This window comes from Poecilia formosa, unplaced genomic scaffold, assembly GCF_000485575.1.
Source record: "Poecilia formosa unplaced genomic scaffold, Poecilia_formosa-5.1.2 Scaffold0, whole genome shotgun sequence".
NCBI lineage: Eukaryota > Metazoa > Chordata > Actinopteri > Cyprinodontiformes > Poeciliidae > Poecilia > Poecilia formosa.
Genome location: NW_006799939.1, coordinates 1,959,800 through 1,982,375, shown reverse-complemented (window position 1 = coordinate 1,982,375; position 22,576 = coordinate 1,959,800). Strand labels below are relative to the sequence as shown.

The following is a 22,576-nucleotide window of genomic DNA, read 5'->3' as shown; positions in this document are numbered from 1 at the left end:
GTATTTATTCAACCCTAACCGTGTTGCCTGTAACTGGGCAAACAATCCTGGCATAATGTTCAATTTTAAGCTGTCACCACCACTTTTCCTGAGTCATATGCAGAGCTGCTATGTGTGCAGGCAGGTAGTGCAGCTCAATTAATTGGCTCACTCAGATATTGGTGCTTGCAACATCACAACTCTTTTTTTTTATTGTCAGGGCAAAATTGAAAGTGGCACGTTGGAAACAGTAGTGGATGGTGCAATGTGACGACAGTGTGTGACCTGTAATTATTACTACCCCGTTAACTTTCACATGCTGTCATATAATAGCAACTTTAATGTATTTTATTTTGATTTTGTGTGATAGACGAATATAATATAATCTATAACTCGAAAGTGAAGGGAAAATAATAATACGTATCTATTTATAATTAAGAACCTGAAAAAATACCTTGTATTTGCATTCAGTGCCATTTACTCTGATACCGCCACAATAAATCAACTCCAGTGGCAGAAATTGCCGTCAGAAGCCATCTAATTAGAAATCAACATGAATGTGTGTAACTGAATCTCAATGCAAGCAAACAGTCTGTGAAAATCTCATTGTTGTCAGAGAAGGTTAGTGAACTAGCAGCAGGAAGCAAAAGAAGACCAGTGAACACAAGTGACAGGTCAGAGATTGAGTGTAGTGAAGTGTAAAAGTAGGGATAGGTTACAAAACATCACTAAGCTTCTCACAGAACTCTTAGTTGCGCCAAGAGTATGGCGCAACTACAAACCTGTGGAGTATATGAAAAAATGCATGTGTGGACCAAAACTGAAAATGGACATCACCCTAAACACACCATTCTATGTGAAACATGGTGGTGAAAGCATCATGCTGTGGGGATGCTTTTCTTCAATATTCACCAGGAAGCCGGTTAGACTTGATAGGAAGAGAGATGGAGTTAATACATGACAACAGGCCGTTCAAATATCTGGAGACATTGCAAAAACTGATTTCGCAAGACAACAAGTTGCGTAATAATCAGCTACTTTTACTTGCTCTATGTCTGTTTTAAAGAAACTTAATACCAACCAAGAACGGAAGTTCAAAAGATTAATCAAGGACACGAAGACTCTGTGCACTCTCATTAGGTAATAATAGCCAATAAAAGCCACCCAGCCAATAATGATATACAACAAGGTTGAAGGAATTCCTATATAGCCTCCTTATAACTCTGCATGGACAAGCAGCTATAGACGGATGGAATTCCTATAAGATATCAACATAAACCTAAACATCATAAAAGGTCCCACACAAGAACTCGACGTTGCTCTCCAACAGGCTTGTTGGAGAGCAACTGACCATAAGAAAAGAAGGTCGTATCTTGGAGAAGGGTGCATTTTTGCATTCTGTTCCTGTGCCCTTTTTCCTCTGCAGTGTGCTTGCATTGTTTGGCAACCCTTCTCACACTTTCACTCACACACACACACATATATACACGCATACTGCTGTAGTCAGAGGGCAGAAGAACCTTTTCATGCATGGCTCACTGTGCTTATGTAAGAGCGCTACTTAAACCTGGTTACATGATGTAACAGGCAGCACTGTGTCAGTGGGTCACTGTGCCACACAGCCACTTGACTCTGCACCCTCTCCAAGTTGTGGCCTTTTGCTGGGCATGTGAATGGAGCGTTGTTGTGGGCTTTTTGCCTGGTCATACATGTCAGAGTTTTCTTGCATGAGTGAAATGTTTTAGGTATTAAAACATCCTCGGAAATTTGATTCAAGCTTTGCTGGACCTACAACGTGCCAGTAGTGGGGGTCTCTCTCTGTTTCCAAGTTGTGTGTTGCCTTCTCACTGGGCCAATCTCAGACTCTTCATTCTTTCCTCCACATCTGCTTCCCCAGCCGGACAGTCAGTGCATGTCTTTCTCAGCCTCCTTTGAGAGCAAACGCACTCACACAAACTTGAAGGAGGGCAGGACCGACCACTCCCACCCTCCTATAGTTCCGTGATGAACACAGAGGGAGAGAGAGAAAGACACAACGGGGAGAGGAAGAGAGGGATAGAGGGAGGAGCGTAGCTGCGCCGAAGCCTAGCCCCTCTATGCCTCCGCACGCAGAGCGGAGCAGACGCCAGCAGCCACACAAACACGTTCCCCTCTCAGTTACATGCACAGTCACACACATACCACACCGCCGCCGCCGCTGCTTCCACCACCACCACTACTCACACACACACAGTCACAGACACAGTGACGGCTGCCAGGCTCAGTGGGAAGCAAACCGTCAGGGAAAGAGCCTGAGAAGAAAGAGAGGGATCGCCGAGGGGAAGAGAAGAAGAGAGAAAAGAGTTGAAGGGGCACCTTGTGGATGAGGAGGGATTTTCCGTTTTTTTCTTTTTTTGTGAGAGAGTACGTCTGGATAAGGCTATCTGCCTTTTACCGAGGCTTTTTCCTCTTTGCTCATCCTCCGTGCAAGACTCCAGCGATATCTACCTATCTATCCCTGGAGCTTAACAAAAGAGGGAGGGAGTGAGGGGGGAAAAAAAACAGTCACAGCTTCAGCTCCAGACCACCCTCTCTCCACCTCTACTCCTCTTCCTCCTCCTTCTGTTCTCTCTCCGGTTCCACATTCATGTGTGAGTTCATCGCTGATTCCAGTGTCTTTTGAGGATAGAGCAAGAAGGACGCCGTGTGTTCTTCAGGATACAGCTGGGCTCCCCTTGGGATCAGGCTCTTCATCAGATTTAAGAGGGGGAAAGAAACAGGGGAGACTGGATAAAAACGGATAAAAGAGACAAAAAAGAGAGAGAGAGAGACATTGGAAGACAAATTGAGGGGCATGTTCAGGGCACCAGAGAAGAGGAGTGAGTCTAATTTCTAGTCCACATAGTGTCAAGAACCGGGACGCAGAACGCAACCATTCATTCCACATCCTTCTCTTCCCTCTCCTCTTACTCCCTTTTAGTCCTGCGCTTCAGTTTTTCTTTATTGTTCCCTCTTTTGCTACTGTCTTTCTGAATTTTTGCTCTCCTTACCCCACACATCCGTCTCCTCAACCTCTCTCTTCTGCTACCCTGGCTCCACGCTTTCCAAACCCTCAAAACGACAGCTCCTTGCAAGCTCCAATCAGGCTGAGATCCCATGCACAGTGCGTTCTCCTGCCCACCTTGTTTGCCGTGCATCTAACACCTTACTAGCAAGAGAAGAGCGCTCTCTCCTTGCATCCACTCTTGGAAACAGCCCTCCTGAAGGATCCAGGCCAGTGGTTGGAAGTGATTGTACCCCAACCTGTGAGCTCCTATCTCCAGCCTCCAGGACCTTCGGTTGGATTCTAGCTACATGGGAAAACGTTTGGAGCAGCAGCCAATGTACCCCCACTACACCTACTACTACCCCCACTATCTCCAGACGAAGGTAGGAGAATCCAGCCAAGTTGACCTATTTTAATACTCGACTGCGCAAAATTTATCTTTCTATCCTGTAAATGGCTTAAACCCACATCACAATTACTGATACTTGCTTTTTATCTTTTTTTTTTTCAGTTTTACTTGTAACTATGTAAAGCTTAAGCTCAATCGGAAATAAATCCACATAAAACAAAGTTTTTAGTTATTTTTCAAGTTCCCCAAGAGGTTGTAGACATTTGCCCCAAAATGGACTAAATGAAGCTGTTTGAAGAACACATCCTGAAAGAAAGGGAAAGATCTGAAATTCTGCACTTTAGGTCTTGTGAGGAAACAATTTGGAAGGTGTCAGACTAACTGCTGGACGTGTTTATGAAACAAAACAATGCCTTCCCCCGTCCTCCATCTGTCTTGTAACCAGAGGACACCAGTGTCATTCAGTTGGATCTTTTCTCTTCTTCCTTTCTGGGTTCTTGACCCTGTCCTCCCACCTCCAACCCGCCCCACCTCCCACCAGCTGGAAGTTCAAGTTCAGGGCAGGGAGCCCTCACTTCCCCGTCGGTGCTTTTTTTTTTTTTCAACACCTCCTCTTGATTTCCCTTTCTCCACAGCACCCCGCACCCTTTCCATCTACTACCCATTGATGGCATTTTGGCAGAAATGATTGAATCTTATATACTGCTCGAGTTACCTAGAATGCAGGAAAAACGGGCTCACTTCTTTCTTGGTTCTTTCAGATTTATTCCAGTTCTCCTACTTACACTTGCATGGGCTATCTTGATGAATACATTTCACAAAAGCACACACTGACACACTCTGACTATCCCACCATCAAGAAGCAGAAAATGGATTGCGAAGGCTTGATCGATTACTCCTGCATCATATCACCCGCCGTTCCCTTTGTTTGCCGCTATTCATCTGTTTTTCTCTTGCACGATAGTAAACGTGAGGAGTTGGCAGTTTCGCAGCAATATTTAGCAAACGTGCATGTGTCAGTGGGCAAGAGAGATGGGGAGTGGAAAAGGAGAAAGTCGGTGTGGGAGTCGGATGCCGTGAAAATAGAGAGATCACGCTATTGAGTGGACTCGATGTGGGAAGAGCAGGTAAAAGGAATGATTGTTGAACTGTGATCCATCCAGCACATTTTGGAATTACAGTTTTGTTTGAGAAAGGTGCACAAACATTAAAGACTGGAGATTTTATAGCCACAATGAAAGCAAGAAGCTTCAAAGAATATGACATTTTCAAGGACTAAAACAAGAGCATTGCAAAAAAAAAAAATCTATAACCTATAAACTTTTTAGGTTATAAACGCATACTTGATTATAAAAATTCCAATCAGTAAACTTTAGATGTACTCTAGTTATAAGGAGAGTTAACCTGTGTGCAATTTCATCTGCTGTTCTATGAAAGCCTCAAAGGTTTGATAGAGAACATTTGATAGCAAGCAGCAACATGAAGCCCAAGTAACAAGCGGAGAGATCAGGGATAAACTTGTGGAGAATTTCTAAGCAGGGTTTGGTTATAAAACAAATTCCAACTTTGAACTTCTCACAGAGTACTGTTTAATCCCTCCTCTGGAACTGGAAAGAGTTGGCCACAACAAAACATGGCTAATCAGGGATGCAACCAAGTGGCTTTCTGGGAGCTGCAGAGGTCCACAGCTCAGGTGATAGAATCTGTTAACAAGACAACATTTTTTTTTTTTATCTGCCTCACAAATCTGGAAAAATTGAACTAAAGTAATCAGAAACCCATTTTCCAGTTTTCCACAAGCCTTGCATTACACATTGTGCCTAGTATGTCCATCATTTGTTCTCTACAAGTGATGGACATGCAAAACCTTATGTGTAGCGGTAAACTAACTCTGTACATCAACATGAACATATCATCCCCATTTAATTCTGATTTATTTTGAACATTTTCAAGTGTTGGTAATATTATTATTTCACATTTTCACACATTACATTTATTATATGTTCAGAGTCAAGTAGGTGTATGTATATACTCATATATTCCTGGATGAAAGTGTGTTTTATTGAGTTAAAATGGCTCAGTCAAAGTAAGAATCTGGATATGTATCATTTTCATTCCACTTCACAATAATACATCCATTTGTGTTGGTGCACACACTACAAATGAGTGCTTATCATGACAAAATGCAAATATTGAATTTAACTTTTGCAAGCCATTCACAGAAATAGGCAGCTTTAAAACAAGTAAAGGATGTTTGATATCTTCATTTGAAACGGTTTCATGTTGGTATAGATTTTGACTATTCTTTAGCTCCCTACATCCCATGTCTCACTGCCACAAATTGTGAATAATGTCAGTTTATAACACTGACAAAGACACGTAGAGTCTAATGCACAAATAATGCTTTGATTGGTGGAAATAATGCGTATATAATTACCGTATTAGGTAAACTGACAAAGCAAGATTTTGAATTATACTGATATGGCTCTGAAATGTTTGGTTGAACCACCTCGACATACTTTTGCCTCTTTTTTTTTGGCTCTAAACAGTTGAATTAATCTGAAAAATTACTCACAGGATTTTGGCAATCACATTTGCATTTCATATTTTGGATAGCATCAGCATCTTCCACTCATCCGATGATCCCAGGCTGTCTGTGTTCACATTTGCAAGATGACTGATGTTTTTAAGGATGCGATCCAGACAAACAAACAGAAGCTGGGAATAATTTCTTAATGCACATCAGGGATTTGGTTGTCATAAACAACGTCTCTAATGACAGGCGTGCCTTTTTCTCTACTAAACTGGAAGAGTAAATATATAGACAGCTTCCCGGCAGCAGTAACGGCTGCCACTAGATTTCCCCTTCATGTAAAAGACAGTCGAGATAATGAACGCGTCGTGGAAAATAGTTTGTTCTTCAAAATAAATGTGAAAATTGCTCATTATTGTTTAGTTCAGGTTTAAAGCTGCAGTCGGTAAGTTTTTCTTAAAAACGTTTTTTGATTTGTTACACTGTAATTATGTCCTGACAGTATGACATGAGACAGTCTGAAAAGATCAAGCTCCTCTGCCTTCTACCTGTGGTCCTACAAATACACCACTCAGTCAGAAACCACCAATCAGGGTCAGGAGAAAGGTCTTAGCACTGTTAATGAAGCTTGTGTATGCACTGCTCACACCCTCCCACTTGCTTTCTGCTATGCTAAAGCTCCGTCGCCACATTGGGGCCTGCTGTTAATGAGCAGGCTAGCAATTGTGGCAACCAATGATGGTGGATAAATGGTTTTCCTGTAACAGTACATTGTTTCTCTGCCATTAACACATTGAGCAGCGCGTACACACGTTTTATTGCCAGAGGTAAGGCCTTCCTCTTGGCTCTGATTGGTTGGTTGAGACTGGGAGCTGTTCATTTCTGCAGATGGCAGTAGGACTACAGAGGAGCTTGATTTTCTTTTTTTTTTCTTTTTTTCACAGATCGTATGTCTCATGTAATACTGCCATAACATGATGACAGTTTTAGCAAATGTGCAAAAAAAAAAAAAAAAAATCCATCTGTTTTTAAGACAGGTGCAAGATGGCTGGTATTGTTTTTGTCTTCTATTAGTGCTGTATATTTATAACTCTGTGAGTTTGATTTTTGGTCAATTGATGTCCAATATTCAATCCATAAATTTACTTGTAATTTTCATCTTCAAAGCAAAAACATACAGTACTGTCTTGACAGAGCGATGTGGACTTTCCCAAAACTGTTCAAAGAATCAGTTATCTTTGTGTATGTAAACTTGTGACTTTACAGAAAGTGAAAAAAAAATCTAAAAATAAATTCTTATTATTGTAATATCCAGCAAATAGAAATGGTTACCTCCTAATAGTTTTTGTTTTGCTGTGCTACCCAATGGTTATCATTGGTCCTCATCTGGCCACCATTTTCATTTACTTAACAGCCAAAACTGCTAAATAGTTTTAGCAGTTAAGTACCTAAAGGCAATGAGGCAGCACAGCCCATTGTCACACCTTACTGTGTTAGGTTTACAGCAAACAAAGTTGTCTCCTGTTTATTTTTCTGTCATAAATAATAAAGCAGTGTTTCACTATCATTTCAGTAAAGCTGAAGATTTATTCAGTGATCCGTACTTTTATTACCTAAGACATTATACCACATGCCCACGTAGGTGGGATTACCTCTGGTGTTTGATGCATGCCTGTCACCCAGTTTTATGTGTACAGATGTCTCCATCCCACATGGCTCTCTTGTTTCCATGATTTATCTCCATCCTATTCAAGGTCATGTAATTTCTCTCAAGTATCTGCAACAGGCATCTGGCCCGGACCATCACTTCATTTCTTACACCCCATCCATCCCTCAATCCACCGCTCTTCCCACCAGCCCACTCTGCTTTTCTTTCTCCTGTCAAGGTCAAATCAAATTGGATCCTACCTCCACCGAGTGTACGCTCTCAGCTGTGGTTGCACTGTGAAGGGTGCGTGTGTGTTTTAGCAAATACGTTTGCAGATAAATAAAAGCTGCTTCTCTGTGTGCGGTTTGAAGCCGTGACTGTACATGAAAAGGCAACTTTTCCTCACAATTCATGTGTGAGACTGAATGCATTTGCTCACTTCTGTGTGGATGAAGCACGGGAGCCTATCATGCAGGTAATACGAGTGTGGGGTCTGAGCAGTGACTCCCCCCACCCCCGCCTGACCCTGTTCACAAAGCAGCTTGCTGTCATTAAAGCTCAGTGGGTCCCAAAAGAACAGTGTTGTGTGTTTAGCGCACCAAGAATAACTCGCTTATACATCTATATGGATCTTGGCAGTGGCTTTGTAGATCAATCTAGCTGTGTAAGTCTGACTTAAAAAGTCTGTGTGTAGGTGTACAGTAGTTCTTTTTTTTTTTTTTCACAAGAACACGCAACAAAACAGACTAAACCTGCTGCATTTACTGTGTGATCTGTGTTGAGCTGCTTCTTTTGTTTTGCTCACATTTGACCTATTGTACTATGCTGAAGTGTGAACATGTCTTCATTTTTTTTTTTTTTAATCGCATTGCAAACACGGTATTTTCGGTGTATTGTGTGTGACAGGCCAACACGGAGTTGTGCATAAGAGGATGAAAAATGATATAAATTGAAAACTGCAAAAGATGTCAAGCTCAGACTGGATGAACAGCGTCTTCAAATTGACTGGATTTAATTAAGGTTTTGAGAGGGATTTTTAAATAAATGAATATGGTTTGTCCCAAACGTAGCCTAGTTCTGGCTACATGTGTAAGCATTGCTGTCTTGCTTAAAAGGGAACCTCTGGCCCAACCTCATGATTTTTGAAGGCTTTCCAAGTTTTCCATCATGACTGCTCCATGTGTAGCACATCCATCTTCCCACCAGCTCTGAACTGTTTGTCCTTGAGAAAAATATGTCCACATCATGATGCTGACACCTTCATGTTTTACTGTGGGGATGGTGCAGTGTTAGTTTTCTGCAACATTCAAGATTTTACATGCTGGCCAGACGTTCAATTTTGATTTCATCTGATCGTAGTGCCTTTTTACGCATACTTCTTGTACTTCAAAAATACAATATTTGAAGGGATAATGAATTTTAATTGACATGCATGAGTATTTTGCACACCAGTAAAATATTTGCTCTTTTGCATCGACTCCCACTACCCTTGATGCCCACTCCTAATACATAATTTATTGGCTGAGATGGCAAAAATCACAAAGAGCGATGGGGGGGGGAGGGCATTGTGATAAAAGAAAAGAGCCGTATAGTAAAACACAGGATAGCAAAGGAAAGGCATGTAGCACCTAGCGAAATGTTCAAAAACTGGGAGATTTTTTTTTTCATAACCCAACCCTGCTTAATATTTCTGCACAACTTTATGCCTCATCAATTTTTACTGAGATTCAAATTTAGAGAAGAAGACTATTTATTGATGAGATGATGCTAAAGGAAATTGTTTCCAACATGATTTTATTTAGTGGTGTTAGACTAACGGATGGTGAATACAAATGAATGCTACGTTTCCTAGATTTTTAAAGGAAAAAAATGTAAATGCATCGCATTCATGCATTAATTCATGGTGGTCCTTCACATAAAATATGTGAATGTAACACGACAAAATGTGAAAATGTTGCACGGGGTTCGAATACTTCTGCAAGAAACTTAATTAATTAATTATTCTGACATAAACCCTCTTTACTCTGTTAGAGTGCAAGCCCTCAAACATACTTGGCTCCTCACACTCAGGCACACAACACATGACCTTCCTATGAACGCAGTTATTATGAAATGACTAGCTTAAACCAACAACGATAAGCCGGCCAGATGACGGAGCCTGTGTAAAAGGATTGCTCTCAAACACAAGTTTGCTCTTGCTCTGCCTCCATAATGGGCTGTAGGTTCACTCAGTGTACATTAGCAGGGAGTGTGGAGGGACGGCATGTCCTCTTGTACAAACTCAGTGTTCCTTAATCAGGACTATAAGAGGGTAGGAGGGGATCAGTTGAGAGCTGATGCTCGCATACTGCTCTCTGATTTGTGTAAATCTGTTCAGGGGGATACAAGAGATTCTTGGGATTTTCCTAATTGCCACATGAGCTGCTTTCAGTCGGGGTATTTCTGACGCACGCTCTCCTCCTCACCAATCATAAGAAATTACTGAATAAAAACATCTTACTACTAAAAATAATAAGCACATCGAATAATCCCATAAGAAAATCTGCTGGCTTGTTATTGTTGCTGTGATCTTTGTTAGTGTTGTCCTGTGGCTGTGCTGGAATGCGTTGGCACAGCGAGTTTTAAGGCAGTAACAATAAAATCTGAGATCTTGGCTTTTTATGAAGTCAAAAAGTGGAATTCATTATGAATATGACTTCTGGCTTGGAAAAGGCAAATGTCCTTTGGCGCACCGGTATTACATATTACTCACTTATATTGCTCGGTACCCAAACTGAGATCTTTCACTGCGAAGCGTCAACCTGCTGGATACCTCATTTAAACTGTGTTTAGACTCGTATTAAATGTGCGAGTTACGTCATCCAGACAAATTTAAGTCCAAACACTTTTGCCAAAATTAGGTTTCATAGCTGTAGGAGCAGCATGAGGAAGGCAAAGTTCACGTCACACAACGGAGTCCTGCCTCTTCACATTAAGGTCCCTGTTCATGGATATATTGCAGAACTAACCTGTAAGTTGTATAAGAAGAAGTCTTTCTAACATGAGAAAAGAAATCTTACCAAATGTTTAACTAAAAGCACATGTTCATTAAAGTTTTTAAAATTTCACAAGAATATATAAACTTTTTTTTGGATAAGAAATGGATCAGTTTTCCACTGTCAGTTCCTCCCTGGCTTGGAAACACACTTGAGCCAATTCCACTACCAACGACTTGAAGCGATTTTCCGTGATCTGCGTTATTAAAATTTTTAGGTCGTAACTTGGAGCTTACTCACCTGAAACAACAAGCTGAACGTCAACATCACAGACGCTGAAGTAAGATTAGCTAATGTCCAAATCCAAGCAGCCCAAACTCCACTCATCGTTATGGGATGCAGGTTATAATACTAGTATTAAAACTTAATGAAATAAATTTTAAAAAAATTACATATTTTATATATTTGTTTATTTTTCTTGATTGAAGCAGCTCAAATTATTTTTTTTTTTTATTGTACTGCTGCAGCGCTAGTCAATACACCCTTGGCTAGCTCCAACACACTTCATTAAATTGGTGTAAATATAAATAGAGACTTGCACTAATTTCTGTAGCAGCCTGCTAAATGCACATATATTTAAATGCTGCATCATCCAGCAATAAAGCAACACATACAGAGCACTAATTCTTCAGGACTGGACCTCTTGTCTGACGCTTTACTTCATACCATCTAGTATTCTTACACACAGCAAATAGTTTTAATGATTACAACTGCAGAGACATATTTTGGAATTGGCTTTTCATGGCTCTCATACTAATATTGACATTTCTTCTAATCTCCCTTTAAGTCTTTATTTCTCTGATCTTCAATCTGTGCTACTGAACCTTGTATATTTCTGTGTGCAGATCTTCATCAGAACAAGCACACGTGAAGCACATCTAAACGTAACTGTTCTTCCCACCGGTTTAAAATCTTTTCATCCTCCGATGATGATTGGATGGAGATGTGAATCTTTGATGAGTATCACAAAGAGTGAGATTAGAGCGTCTAAAGTGGGCGGGGGATGCGGCGGGGGGAGAAAATAAAGTGGAATTATCAACCAGCCGATCATCAGCTTGCCACAGATCAGTGTGCTAATATGCTCAGCGGCACACGAGGAGCTTTAATTAAGGTAATGAGAAACAGCATTCAGCTGATATCAAAGTAATGACACATGCGGACACGCCTGGACATCCAAGTGGAATATCGCCTGTCTTCAAAAATGAGCTTTTCACATTCAATTACTCTCCATCATGCTCTAGATAAATGTGGTCAGTGGTTGGCTTGGCTGTGATGAGCAAACATAAAGGCGGAGGGCGGTGGGGGATTGGTGGGGTACTCATAAGATGGAAGTACAAATCTGTAAACACAAGGACGGCACAAAGAAATTGATTAACTCATCGTCTCATCTTCCGTTTCATATTAACTTTCTCCTTCGTTCCTTGACTCCCTCTGTGGCTGTGTCCCCTTCACCCCCCTTACTCCCCACCCACCCTTTCCCCCTCTTCCTCAAACATAAAGAACTACGCCTCAGCCGAAAGTGTGACTATAAATTATGCAGCTCACATCTTGCACACGCACCGACAAGGAACTGTGTGTGTTTAGCGGGCAAAGTAAACAGGGGATAAAGGGTTTATGGCCGTGCATGCATTCTGCCCAGGCCCTGTTTCTTCTCACACATCTGCCTGTCTGCATCGGTTGGAGTTTTACAGCTGACAATATTAGCATGTGCACTTTGTTTAAGGAGCCATCCGTTCTGTTTGGATTTCAGCCCTGATCTCAATAGCGTTGTGTGCCAGTTTCGACGCGAGAGAGTGGCCTTATGTTGCCGTCTTTTAATGCCCAACCAAACACTCACCCTGGTTTTTCTATGCCCCTTTCCCTGTCTTTCTCCCACTGTGTTCTGGGCTCTCTCTCCCTCTCTCCTGCCATCTGTTCATGCTGCCTGTAGTTTTTACTGCATAAAAGGGACTCTCCTAACCACCCATATATGTCCATTTATTACTCTCTGTGGGCTGTTCTATTCTGGTACCAGTGTTCAGTAGTGGATGCTGACCGTTGCCCCACTGTGCAGAACAGTGTTGGAAAAGCTTCGGCAGGTCGGCACATGCACAGAGCCGTGAGAGGAGCTCACCCTTTGCAGTTTCAGGAATAAAAGATATGTGGGAAGAGACAGAGAGAGAAAGAGAGAGAGAGAGAGAAAGAGAGAGAGAGAGAATGAAGCAGGGAAGAAAAAACAAATCTGAAGTAATGGGGAAATAGAGTGAGACAAATCAAAAAAAAAAAGAGAACAGATGGTGGTGGCAAAAAAAGGGAGAAAAAAAGACAGATAATGTTCCGATGGGAAATAAGAGTGATGCTGTGAGAGAGATTGAAGTTGCAGACTTGGTCAGGGAATAATGGGGCTGCTGCATTTTTAATAGTTGGCCACTTTGTAGCGACCCTTGTCTAATGGATTCTCTTCCTCTTAAAAGCTCCTGTCAGAGCCTTTAACCTCAGACAGTTATTCTATGGAAATTACCCAGAGCTTCAACAGTCACCAGCACTTCCTCATATCAGCGTCATAATCTAACCGGTAGCCAACGTGCTACAAGTCTAGTTTGTACACAGATGTCTTGGCAGTTTAAAGCTTAGATTACAAAGAGCTATGATTTTCAAAATGTGCTACTAGCACAATTTGTGGTAATTGGAGAGCCTTTGGTTGTGCTCAATGGAGATATTGAGCTCAGCTATCTTGAAGGGAATTATGAACAAATTAACTTTTGATGTAGAGTTGGGAAACCCAGAACCATCTCAAAACAGAAACGCAGTGAAAAACAATTAAAATCTTCTGGTATGTAAGTGGAGAGTGGTGAACCAGGAGCACATGTCGTTGGATGTCCATGCTTTGATCTCTTTACCTCTGAAGTCGATATTTGGAAATGGGAATAACATCAAACCCAACTTAGCTGTGTTCCAATTCAGGGAAAGTCCACTGAGATTTGATCATTGATATGCTGGCTGACCAGGCTAATTTCAATTAGCCAAACAAGCCGAGAACAACATATTTCCTTGTGTTTTATACCTTCAGACAATGTAGCAGCAAACCCACCAAAGAATATTGTTTGGTATTTATGTATATGAACAATTTGATGAGATACAAAATGTCATAAGTGATGACATTTTTGTTTTTGTTTGTTTTTGTTTGTTTTACTGTGGCTGTCACTATTTTAGGTACAAGGCAGCCATATTTAATTAAGAGGTCAGGGAGAAACCATTGGTTTTCTCACTGAATTTGTCTTTGTGGTAGTCTGTCTTTCTTTTTCTCTTTGTAGAACAAAGTGTAACTAAGTGTGGATCTATGATTGTACAAAAAAAGATTGCTCACTGAGATGGCTCTTGTTAAAGAAAGTTTGAGAAGCACTGAACGAGACAAAAAGAAGCCACTAAAAACTTCAGGTAGGAGGCTCTGACTGCCACTTTGTATTTTACAACAGGGTACATGTGAAATAATACATTTTCTGTAATCCAGAATGGATATTTAGAATGTTTAAGGTTTAGAATGTTTATTCCTTAGCCTTTTCGTTTCTGTTCGGTTTTGTTTGTTTCTTATCCAGCTTTTTTGGGGGCACCAACAGGAGCCAGTTTGTACAGATGGCTAGACAATTCAAATCGACCTAAGGGACATTTTCTACCCGCTTTGACAACTGGTGATGCAAAATAATTTTCTCCAAAGTCCACAGTAAGGAAATAATGTTTACCAACAACAGATTGCTCATGGCTGTCTTGGTTCTGTCAGCAGTTATATTTCAGAGAGCTGACTGTCCCAAAGAAAGAACAGAACTACAAAACATATTCAGTATCCTGATAATATATACAAGGTAAAATATTCATCAAAGATTTTTTTGTTTGTTTGTTTTAATGTCTCCATAATTCATAATACTAGTTAAATAACAGAAGACATAAGCTGATAGGCAATGGTTCAAGGCATATAGGTACAAAAAGAGTTTTTACAAAATGGAAGTAGGAAAAAATTAAATGGCAGCATTGAGATACAAACTAGAGGCTATGAACTGGCAAGATTCTGAATTGCTTAGAAACCTAAAACTCTGGGATGGCATTTTGTGATTATTGGCTCTCTTACACAAAATAATTTATTATTAAATAAAATCGTAGGAAAATCTCTGGTTTTTCAGTGTGACAGGCTCACAGATGTACCTCACCTGACCGAGTCTGAGTCTAATAATAAAAAAGATACATGTAAGTTACTGGCATTCATTGCTGAAAAGAAAAATAGGAAATCCTATCTTTGTCTCCTTTTACCTTTGAGTTCAGATCAGGATTTTTTTCTTTAAATAGTCTAAAGTTGAAGTACATGCTTTTCTAACTCTATAAAGGAATTAGTTCATAATAGTCTACCACTTTTTCTAAAATTCCTACAAGCAATTGAGTTTCCTATTATCTAACTCCCTTCTCTCTGAAGCGTTTCAGGAACAGACGAAAAAAGTCTAGACAAAAAAAAAAATAGAATAGCTCAAAACAGAAAAGACAGTGTTTATAAGGCTGCCATGTAATGAAGGGATAACGAATTGCATGTGACGTGTCTATTAACTTCCCTAGTGGACCTCTGTGGACAGTCAGTATTTGTATCTGCAATCAGAGTTGTGTTAACCTGGGCTGCTTCCCTGCAAAATCTGCAAAATGCAACAAGACCATCCCCAAAGGAGGACGCCTCCATCCACTCTGCAGATTGGGAAAGTATTTTAAAATAAAACAACCAGTCAAGTATTTTGTCTGGGCTTGGTTTTACTGCTCGTGATGTTGTAAGCTGTCAGGCAAAGAGGCGTCTCATATGAATGTAATAGTTACCGAATGAAATGTATATGTGTAAGAAAGATGTACTACAGCCTGCACAAGAAGGGAATGCGTAACAGGGGGAAAAAAGTGCTGAATAAGGGCTGAACGGAGAGGTGCTGTACTGTAATCCAATTGCATGTTAAGGCAACTGGAAACCCAGGTGAAAGTTAAACAGAATGACAGACTATGACCTCTAGCTGTTTGCTGTCTACCTGTGCCGTTTTCAGACAAAAGACGTGATAGCATTTGTTTTTGATAATGTGCAGAAGAAAATACTGTCGTAATGAACAATCAACAATGTTCTACCTTTAAGACACGGCTTAATTGTAACACAGATAGTGGTCTTCAAAGCTTTATTCAGAGATGCTGCAGCTGCAAAATATTTACTTGGCATGAAACTCAAACGATATAAAACTTGTCCCGTGGTGTAATAAACCCCTTGATTCAAATATCAAAGGTTTATTTCTGGAGCACAGTGAATGACTACAAGTCTGTCTGTTTCTGTGTTTCTTAAGCTCATGTGCCTATTTATTCAATAATGATTTAGCAGCAAAAAGGGGTTTTTGAATCAAATTGTTTCTTATTTTGTCAGTATGTAGTTTTTGATTAAAATGTGATTAATTAATTAGAGACTCTTCGATTAACTTGCTTACAGATTTTATTGAGTCCCATCACTAGTGATGAAGCTTGTGATATAATTCATGCACATCGCTGTCAAGTTCGATGGAATTTCGCCATCAGACTTTATAAAGTGCCCATGTCAAACCAAGTACAAATTTTAAATAAATGACTGAGTTAACTTATTTGCAAATGTTCTGCATATTTATTACCTACACCTACATTCTGCCATAATCAACACTTGGAATTTCATGGTCACCCACTCACACAGCACTTACAATCAGGACACTTTTTTTTTTTTCCGAAATGAATAAAAAAAAAATAAAAAAAAAAATAAAATCCTTAAGTGTGGATGGCCAAATATGGGATTTTATCTGAGTGGTGGATGGAGCAGTTATTTGTATCCATGCAGTGCGTTAAATATTTCATTATAACAATCAGCATGGGGAATTTGTGTGTTTCCCCGTTCTCATTTTTCATTCATTGTCAGAAGTCCCAGATCGGTGTTGGTAGGGCTCCTTCATTGGTGGGTGGGTGGGTGATCCCCACTCTAGGGACCATCGGCATAATTGAATGAACGGCTTGAGGGATTTTCCCTACATGTTTCCCTTCATCATGCAACGCTGCAGTGAGCTTATGTCTCTTTGTTTGCTCTCTTTCTTTCACTCTTCTCTTTGTATTTTTTTTTACATTCATCCTTGTAACAACATAACAAATATACAACTATTTGAAATAAAATTCCACAAGTTTAAAGTCTCTTTCAAGTTTCCTATTTGGGGGTTGTAAATTGTATATTTAGTCAATTCTGAGTTTAAATTGGATTGTTTTTGTTTTTAACTGTGTTATTCCATGTGCAGAGCAACCAATCAAGTTTTTGTCTTTCAGTTAAAAAGACAAAGTATTTTCAGGCAGAATTAAATACATATGGCATCCTGGAAGAGTGTTTCAGATTGCAAAATTTTGTTAATCCTTTAATTTATAGTAAGAGGAAATACACAGTTAATCAATTGACTATTGGCGTGTTGGTTCCCCAGCTGTCAATCATGCACGTGCATGAACATGATCGACAGCGCTGAGACCCTCCTCCTGGCTCTGATTGGTTGTGTCTGTCCTAGAGGTTTTCTACTGGGATCCCTGGGAGAAGGCACAGGAGCTAGAGTGTTTTAATATTTACATATTTAACAAATATGTAAAATGCTAATTTTTTATAAAAGTTGCATATTGTGGTTTTAAGGAATACCATTTTCATTAAACTGTGTTGCACTGAGTAACATCCACTCACAGTCCATGGTTTCTAAGTAAATCATTACCCAAATCATCGGATTACCTTTACCAACTAGCATTCCTTACATTTGTTCCCTGGGTAAGCAAAATTCACACAGATACTACTAATGTGATGTAAAACAATAAATGGTTTCTACCTTCTTCCGTTGCTCTAAGGTTCATATCGAGCTCTAACATTGCCGGCAACAATTTTTAGAAGTATACAGGAGTCAGATAACAGTCTTTGCTCTGCAGAAGAAACGAGGACCCTTGACCTCCATAACCCTGACAATGGTTCACTGCCAATGTTGGGGACCTTTTCTGATAGACACTGACCACTGAACACCTCAGAACTAAATCTTCTGGCCACCACATTGGGGATCTTGTCAAACTCCATCAAATCCTTCGGTTTGCCCCTTTTTTCTGCTTCCAACACATCAACTGTGAGAAGAAAACGTTGATATGCTGCCTAATATATCCCACTAATGGATGTCTTCAAGACATTATAGGTCACTTAGTCGCTTCACCTCTTATTGGTCAAAATGTTTTGCCTAATTGGTGTGCAGCAGTCTTAGATGCCGATTACTTCTGTGCATAGTATGCAGTGGAGTTTAATAATCTATAAACCATTTTGTTTATTTCTTGGTACCAGTCATTAGATTGCTGTTCAAAATTCACATTGACTACAGAGTCAGGATTAAAACAAGATAAACTGATCTTCCTCATATCTTTCAATTAAATATCCTTCAAGGTTGCAGGATACAGAAACACATCTAGGTATTTGCAAATCTTTCTTGTTTAATCCTTCCAGGAAGAAGTAAATGACTTGGAGGGGGTGGGGGATGAGTAGTTGCGTAAGTGCCTAAATACACATACTTGTGCTTTCTCAAGCGTGTTCAATGAAAGATAGACATGCAAGAATTAAACTCGGCATGAAGAAATCCATCACATTGCTGGATGAAGCACTTGGACATGAGCAAACTGAATGTTGCTTGCCAAAATGACAGATGCTGTACAACCTGATTTCTTGAAGTATGCTGCATCTCCAATATGTATTCATTCGTTAGGCTCCAGTGGCCTTTATTTAAGAGTACCTGGATCAGTACAACAGAAACGAAAGGAAAGGGAAGTATCAAACCAAGTTCAACCACATTGAAGAGTGCATTTGCACATATTGCACGTCCACTACCAAGTGAGCCGCCCTGTCCCCACAAATATATATTCTTTTAGAGACTTGTATTTTATTCTTTAATCATGTATATTTTTTTAATAAGTGGCATTTCCAGCTGGATCTAATAGCAATAAAAACAAATAAAGCCCAGATTCTCTCCACAAAATACAAAACTCCTGTTAATTCATGCTTCAGTAATTGGGACTTCTCTTTAATCCCGTAAGTGTCTGAATTTAATGACCACCACTTGCAAATACAATTCTAAATTGCTTGTGTGTCTATTTATATATATATATATATATATATATATATATATATATATATTGTTTCTTTTTTCTAATCAAGAAGCTCATGGGGACGACGTCTTGAAGAAAATACTTCGCAGAGTTTGCCCTCTGCACGCTTTATCTCTCACTTTTCAAGAAAAATATATAAAGAAGCGCAGTTAAACTCCATAAAACTGCCACAGTATTTGCCCTTGAGCACAATTTAGCTGGGTTACAGACAAGCTCTTGTCTCGGAGCCAGAGGTTGCTGGCCAGGCCAAACATCTCCTATTCCCTGCTAATGAAATCCTGAATAAAACTCTTCACTACACACACACAGACACACGCACACATACATATCATTGCACAAGTACAAACACCGAACCGGTACAATCTTAGCCAGGGATTACTTTATGAAAACACTTCTTTTCTTGGTCTCCAGTCAAATTACTTCTGGGAGCTTTCATGCTTTAATCTGAACTCCATAACTTTACTTTTAAGCACACACACATGCCTGTATATTCAATCATGAGGAAAATAAATTACAGCATCTTTAAAACTCGATATCATAAAAAAAACAACCCTTATCTATCCCAGGCTGTAAAATTATTAAAGTCCAACCTCAATAACCCACAACATATCTCGCGCTGACAAGTAACTATTAAACTGAAACACAAGCAAAATAGAAATTTTGGATTAAAAAACATAAGCACTTAAAAAAGGTTAAATCGCAGCAAAGTGCTGGTTATCGAGTAGTTAACCCACTCGATTAACTGTTCATGTGGGAGAGACATCAGCTTCCCCAGGTGCCCATCAATCTGGACAGAGTTTAAACTTATTCCCAAACAATTTGAAATCCATCATGCTCCACCAGGGGTTGTCCAAGTCCGTTCCTGAAGGGCTCACTTTCTGCAGGTTGCGGATGTGTCCCTGTTTTAACACACCGTATTCAAATGGTTGAATTACTTTCTCTCGATGTCACCGAGTTCTCCAGAGACCTGGGAATGAACCGTCATTTTGATTCAGGTGTGGTAAACCGGGGAGAGGCATAAAATCTGCGAGACACGAGCCCTTGAGGACTGACCTTGGAGATTACCGATCTAGAATGAGAATTTTTTTTTTTATTCACCAGTAGCTAACATTAAGGGCAGTTGGTAATCTTCACAAAATTGGACGAGCCCAGCAAATTCACCCCAAGGTCGCACCGTATGATTTTCAGAGAACCTGATACAAAAAGCATGAGGTGATTTTAAAACTTTACAGGCCTGAAAGAGCATCTTCAAATGTAAGGTTAAAGATGGTAGATTAAAAGTAAAATCGTAAAAGCACAGATTGGTTGGAAAGGCTGTCATCTTCTTTCAAAAACCACTTTGAGAACCTTGTTAACACCAGGGTTTATGTTTTATTGTCCAGATACATAAACCACTGGACTTAAAAAGAAATGGTTTACGTTTTTTAGCGTCAGTATAGCTTATACTCAATGAGAATGATTTTAGGGTTTGGTTTGAGCTTCTGACATCCAAACAGAATGTTTTCTCTTTTTTTTAAATATGTTTCTGTAAAAATTCAAAAACAGCATTTATTTTTGGTGGTACCAGCCACTGGCCAGTTCAGCAGCATGGGAGTTGCTCTAAACATTTTTTTTATCTGCATTCAAAGTTTATCCATTCACACTGCTGGTCCCGAGACTCACTGCCTTTTTCCAGAGCCGTATATTATAAGTTTCACCACACCGACCTCTGCATGTGTGTTATGCATTTCTGCTTTTGCCTGAGACACACACACACACACACACACACACACACACACACAGATAGGTCAAGGGAGCCATAGTGAGAGATAAACAGAAACTAATACCAAAAGGAGAAGTGAAGCTCATGTATGTGTTTGCAGGCCACGTTTGCAGAGGGTGTAATCTAGCTGTGTGGGTCTCAGCAAATTGTTGATTTAAGTGGAAGTGGAAGGAGGAGATGGGATAAAAGGCCTTTCTAGATTAGGCTGGAGCACACCACTGAGACGTGTTTTCTGCCTGGCTTTTCAGAATGCTCCAAGCTTGCGTGTGTGTGTGTGTATGCGTGTGTGTGTCTGTGCGTGTGAGATGAGTAGTTGTGTGACAGAGTTCGAAATTGGTTTGTGCGTAAACTGTTGGATGCAGTTACTCTGCTGCTGATATTGGTGCGGCTGCACAGTAAATCAGCAGATTAGCGAAGCCACCAGAGCAACTATAATACCACCGAGAAGACTAATCATTGCTCTGACATCACAGTAATATTCTGTCCTGCACACAGTGCAGTTAACCCCGGGATGTGCTGTTATAAGGGAGAAACTCTGAGGTTTTACGATCACACAGCCCGCACCTAATGTCTGGCCTGGATCTATAAATTGCAGGCGGTGCATCTGTTTTCATCGTTATTTTTTTTTTTTTTTAAAAACGTTCCTATAACTTTACGCTTACTACATATATGTTGGTGTAGCACCAGCTATATCACTCTAAACACTCAGAAAGTCCAGTGCTTCGAGTTGAAGTAGTCCCTCGCAACAACAGATTTTGCCTGAATCAGTTTCAGATCCGTCGTTCTACGTTATTCTCCCTCTGTGTGGGAGTCTGACAGCCGATGGTAAAAATAACACTAAAAACAGTCTTAAAAGGTCTAGGTGTGTTTGATTTAACTCGAGCTAAAAACAGCTTGAAACAGCTCGGATAGTATTGTTTTTGAAAATGACAAGCGATCCAACGTCTTGTCTTTTCATATTTCAGGTATCTAGTCTATTGTTCTGCAGCAGATGTTTAAAGAATGACAGGTGCAGTCCTTTTAAGGGCTGGGTGTTTTAAATATAAGTGGCAAAGCTAAAAAAAAAAAAAGCATTATGGTGAATAGAGACCCATGACGTCTGAGCAGAGATGTTCACAAGTCATATTTTCCAATCCAAACTTATTGGATTGGAAAATAACCCAATCCTGTGGGCAATGTTAAGTCGAGTCTCCATCTTTTGGTTTAAAGTGATGTTTCAAGTCTCTCAAGCCTGTATGTTAGATTAAAAATTTTTATCCTAAGGCCTAATTTAGCAAATTAACTTTTAACATCTTAAGCTCTAGCTTTTTCAGAACACCCAATAAATCTAGTAGGTAAAAAAATTATTAAATGGATATAACTTTTTTAAAATTTTGCAGGAATACCTTAATAAACTCAAGTCTTGAAGAGCTTATTTCTCTGTTTTTTGTTTCTTAAGTATGATTAAAGTTTAATTCTCACGCTTGGTGGATAATGTTTGTAACGTTTCATTATTCTTAAATTAAAAACACTTTTAGCAATTGCCAATAAATGGCTAATTTAACATGTCGTCTTTGTAACATCATTTTGGTCAACTTGGACATTATGTTATCGAATCTGAGCCACTGTGTGCGTTTGGGTTGTGTTGATATGGTTGCTTTGATTTTCTTTTTCTGTGTTTTCCAGAATGAAGTGGAAATCTTTGTCTTGCTTTGGGATGATCTTTGGTGTGAATTGGAACCATATGAGTAAATTTGAGTTCAGTTGTAAACAAAACATGCAGTAAAATGTGCAAATTTTTCCAGAAAAATTGGAGCGGACAGACGTGTTTTTTCCATCACATGTGGTTCAGTTCAGGAGCAATTCACTTTTTTCATTGATTTTGCTTCCTTCATGAATAATTAAGACCGTATAGACCATCTTTTTTTTTTTTTTTTTTAAATCATGCACTTGTTTATGTCTGCATATGCTTAGTTGTCTGGCGGTGAAAGTAGTGCCTACTGGATGTGTGTATTTACAGGCCTGCTTAGTATGTATGTGCATGTGTCTGTCCTTGTGGATGTTATTCAGAAGTTCATTAGCACGTACTTTGTATATTTTTAT

The 22,576-nt window shown here is 39.7% G+C and overlaps 1 protein-coding gene across 4 annotated transcripts in view; it reads left to right on the top strand.

The window, feature by feature from the left end:
* Positions 1 to 2,071: 2,071 nt before the first annotated feature.
* Positions 2,072 to 22,576, top strand: part of LOC103133844 (RNA-binding motif, single-stranded-interacting protein 3) — a 139,929-nt gene continuing 119,424 nt past the window's right edge. The window contains exons 1-2 of one of the 4 annotated variants that reach the window (XM_007545902.2): positions 2,075 to 2,837; positions 2,939 to 3,387. In XM_007545902.2, the coding sequence (XP_007545964.1) occupies positions 3,313 to 3,387 (75 nt within the window). In that variant the 5' untranslated portion in view covers positions 2,075 to 2,837; positions 2,939 to 3,312. Of the gene's footprint in view, positions 3,388 to 22,576 lie in introns of all 4 variants that reach the window. The other 3 variants (XM_007546064.2, XM_007545986.2, XM_007545822.2) reach the window with 3 other exon arrangements.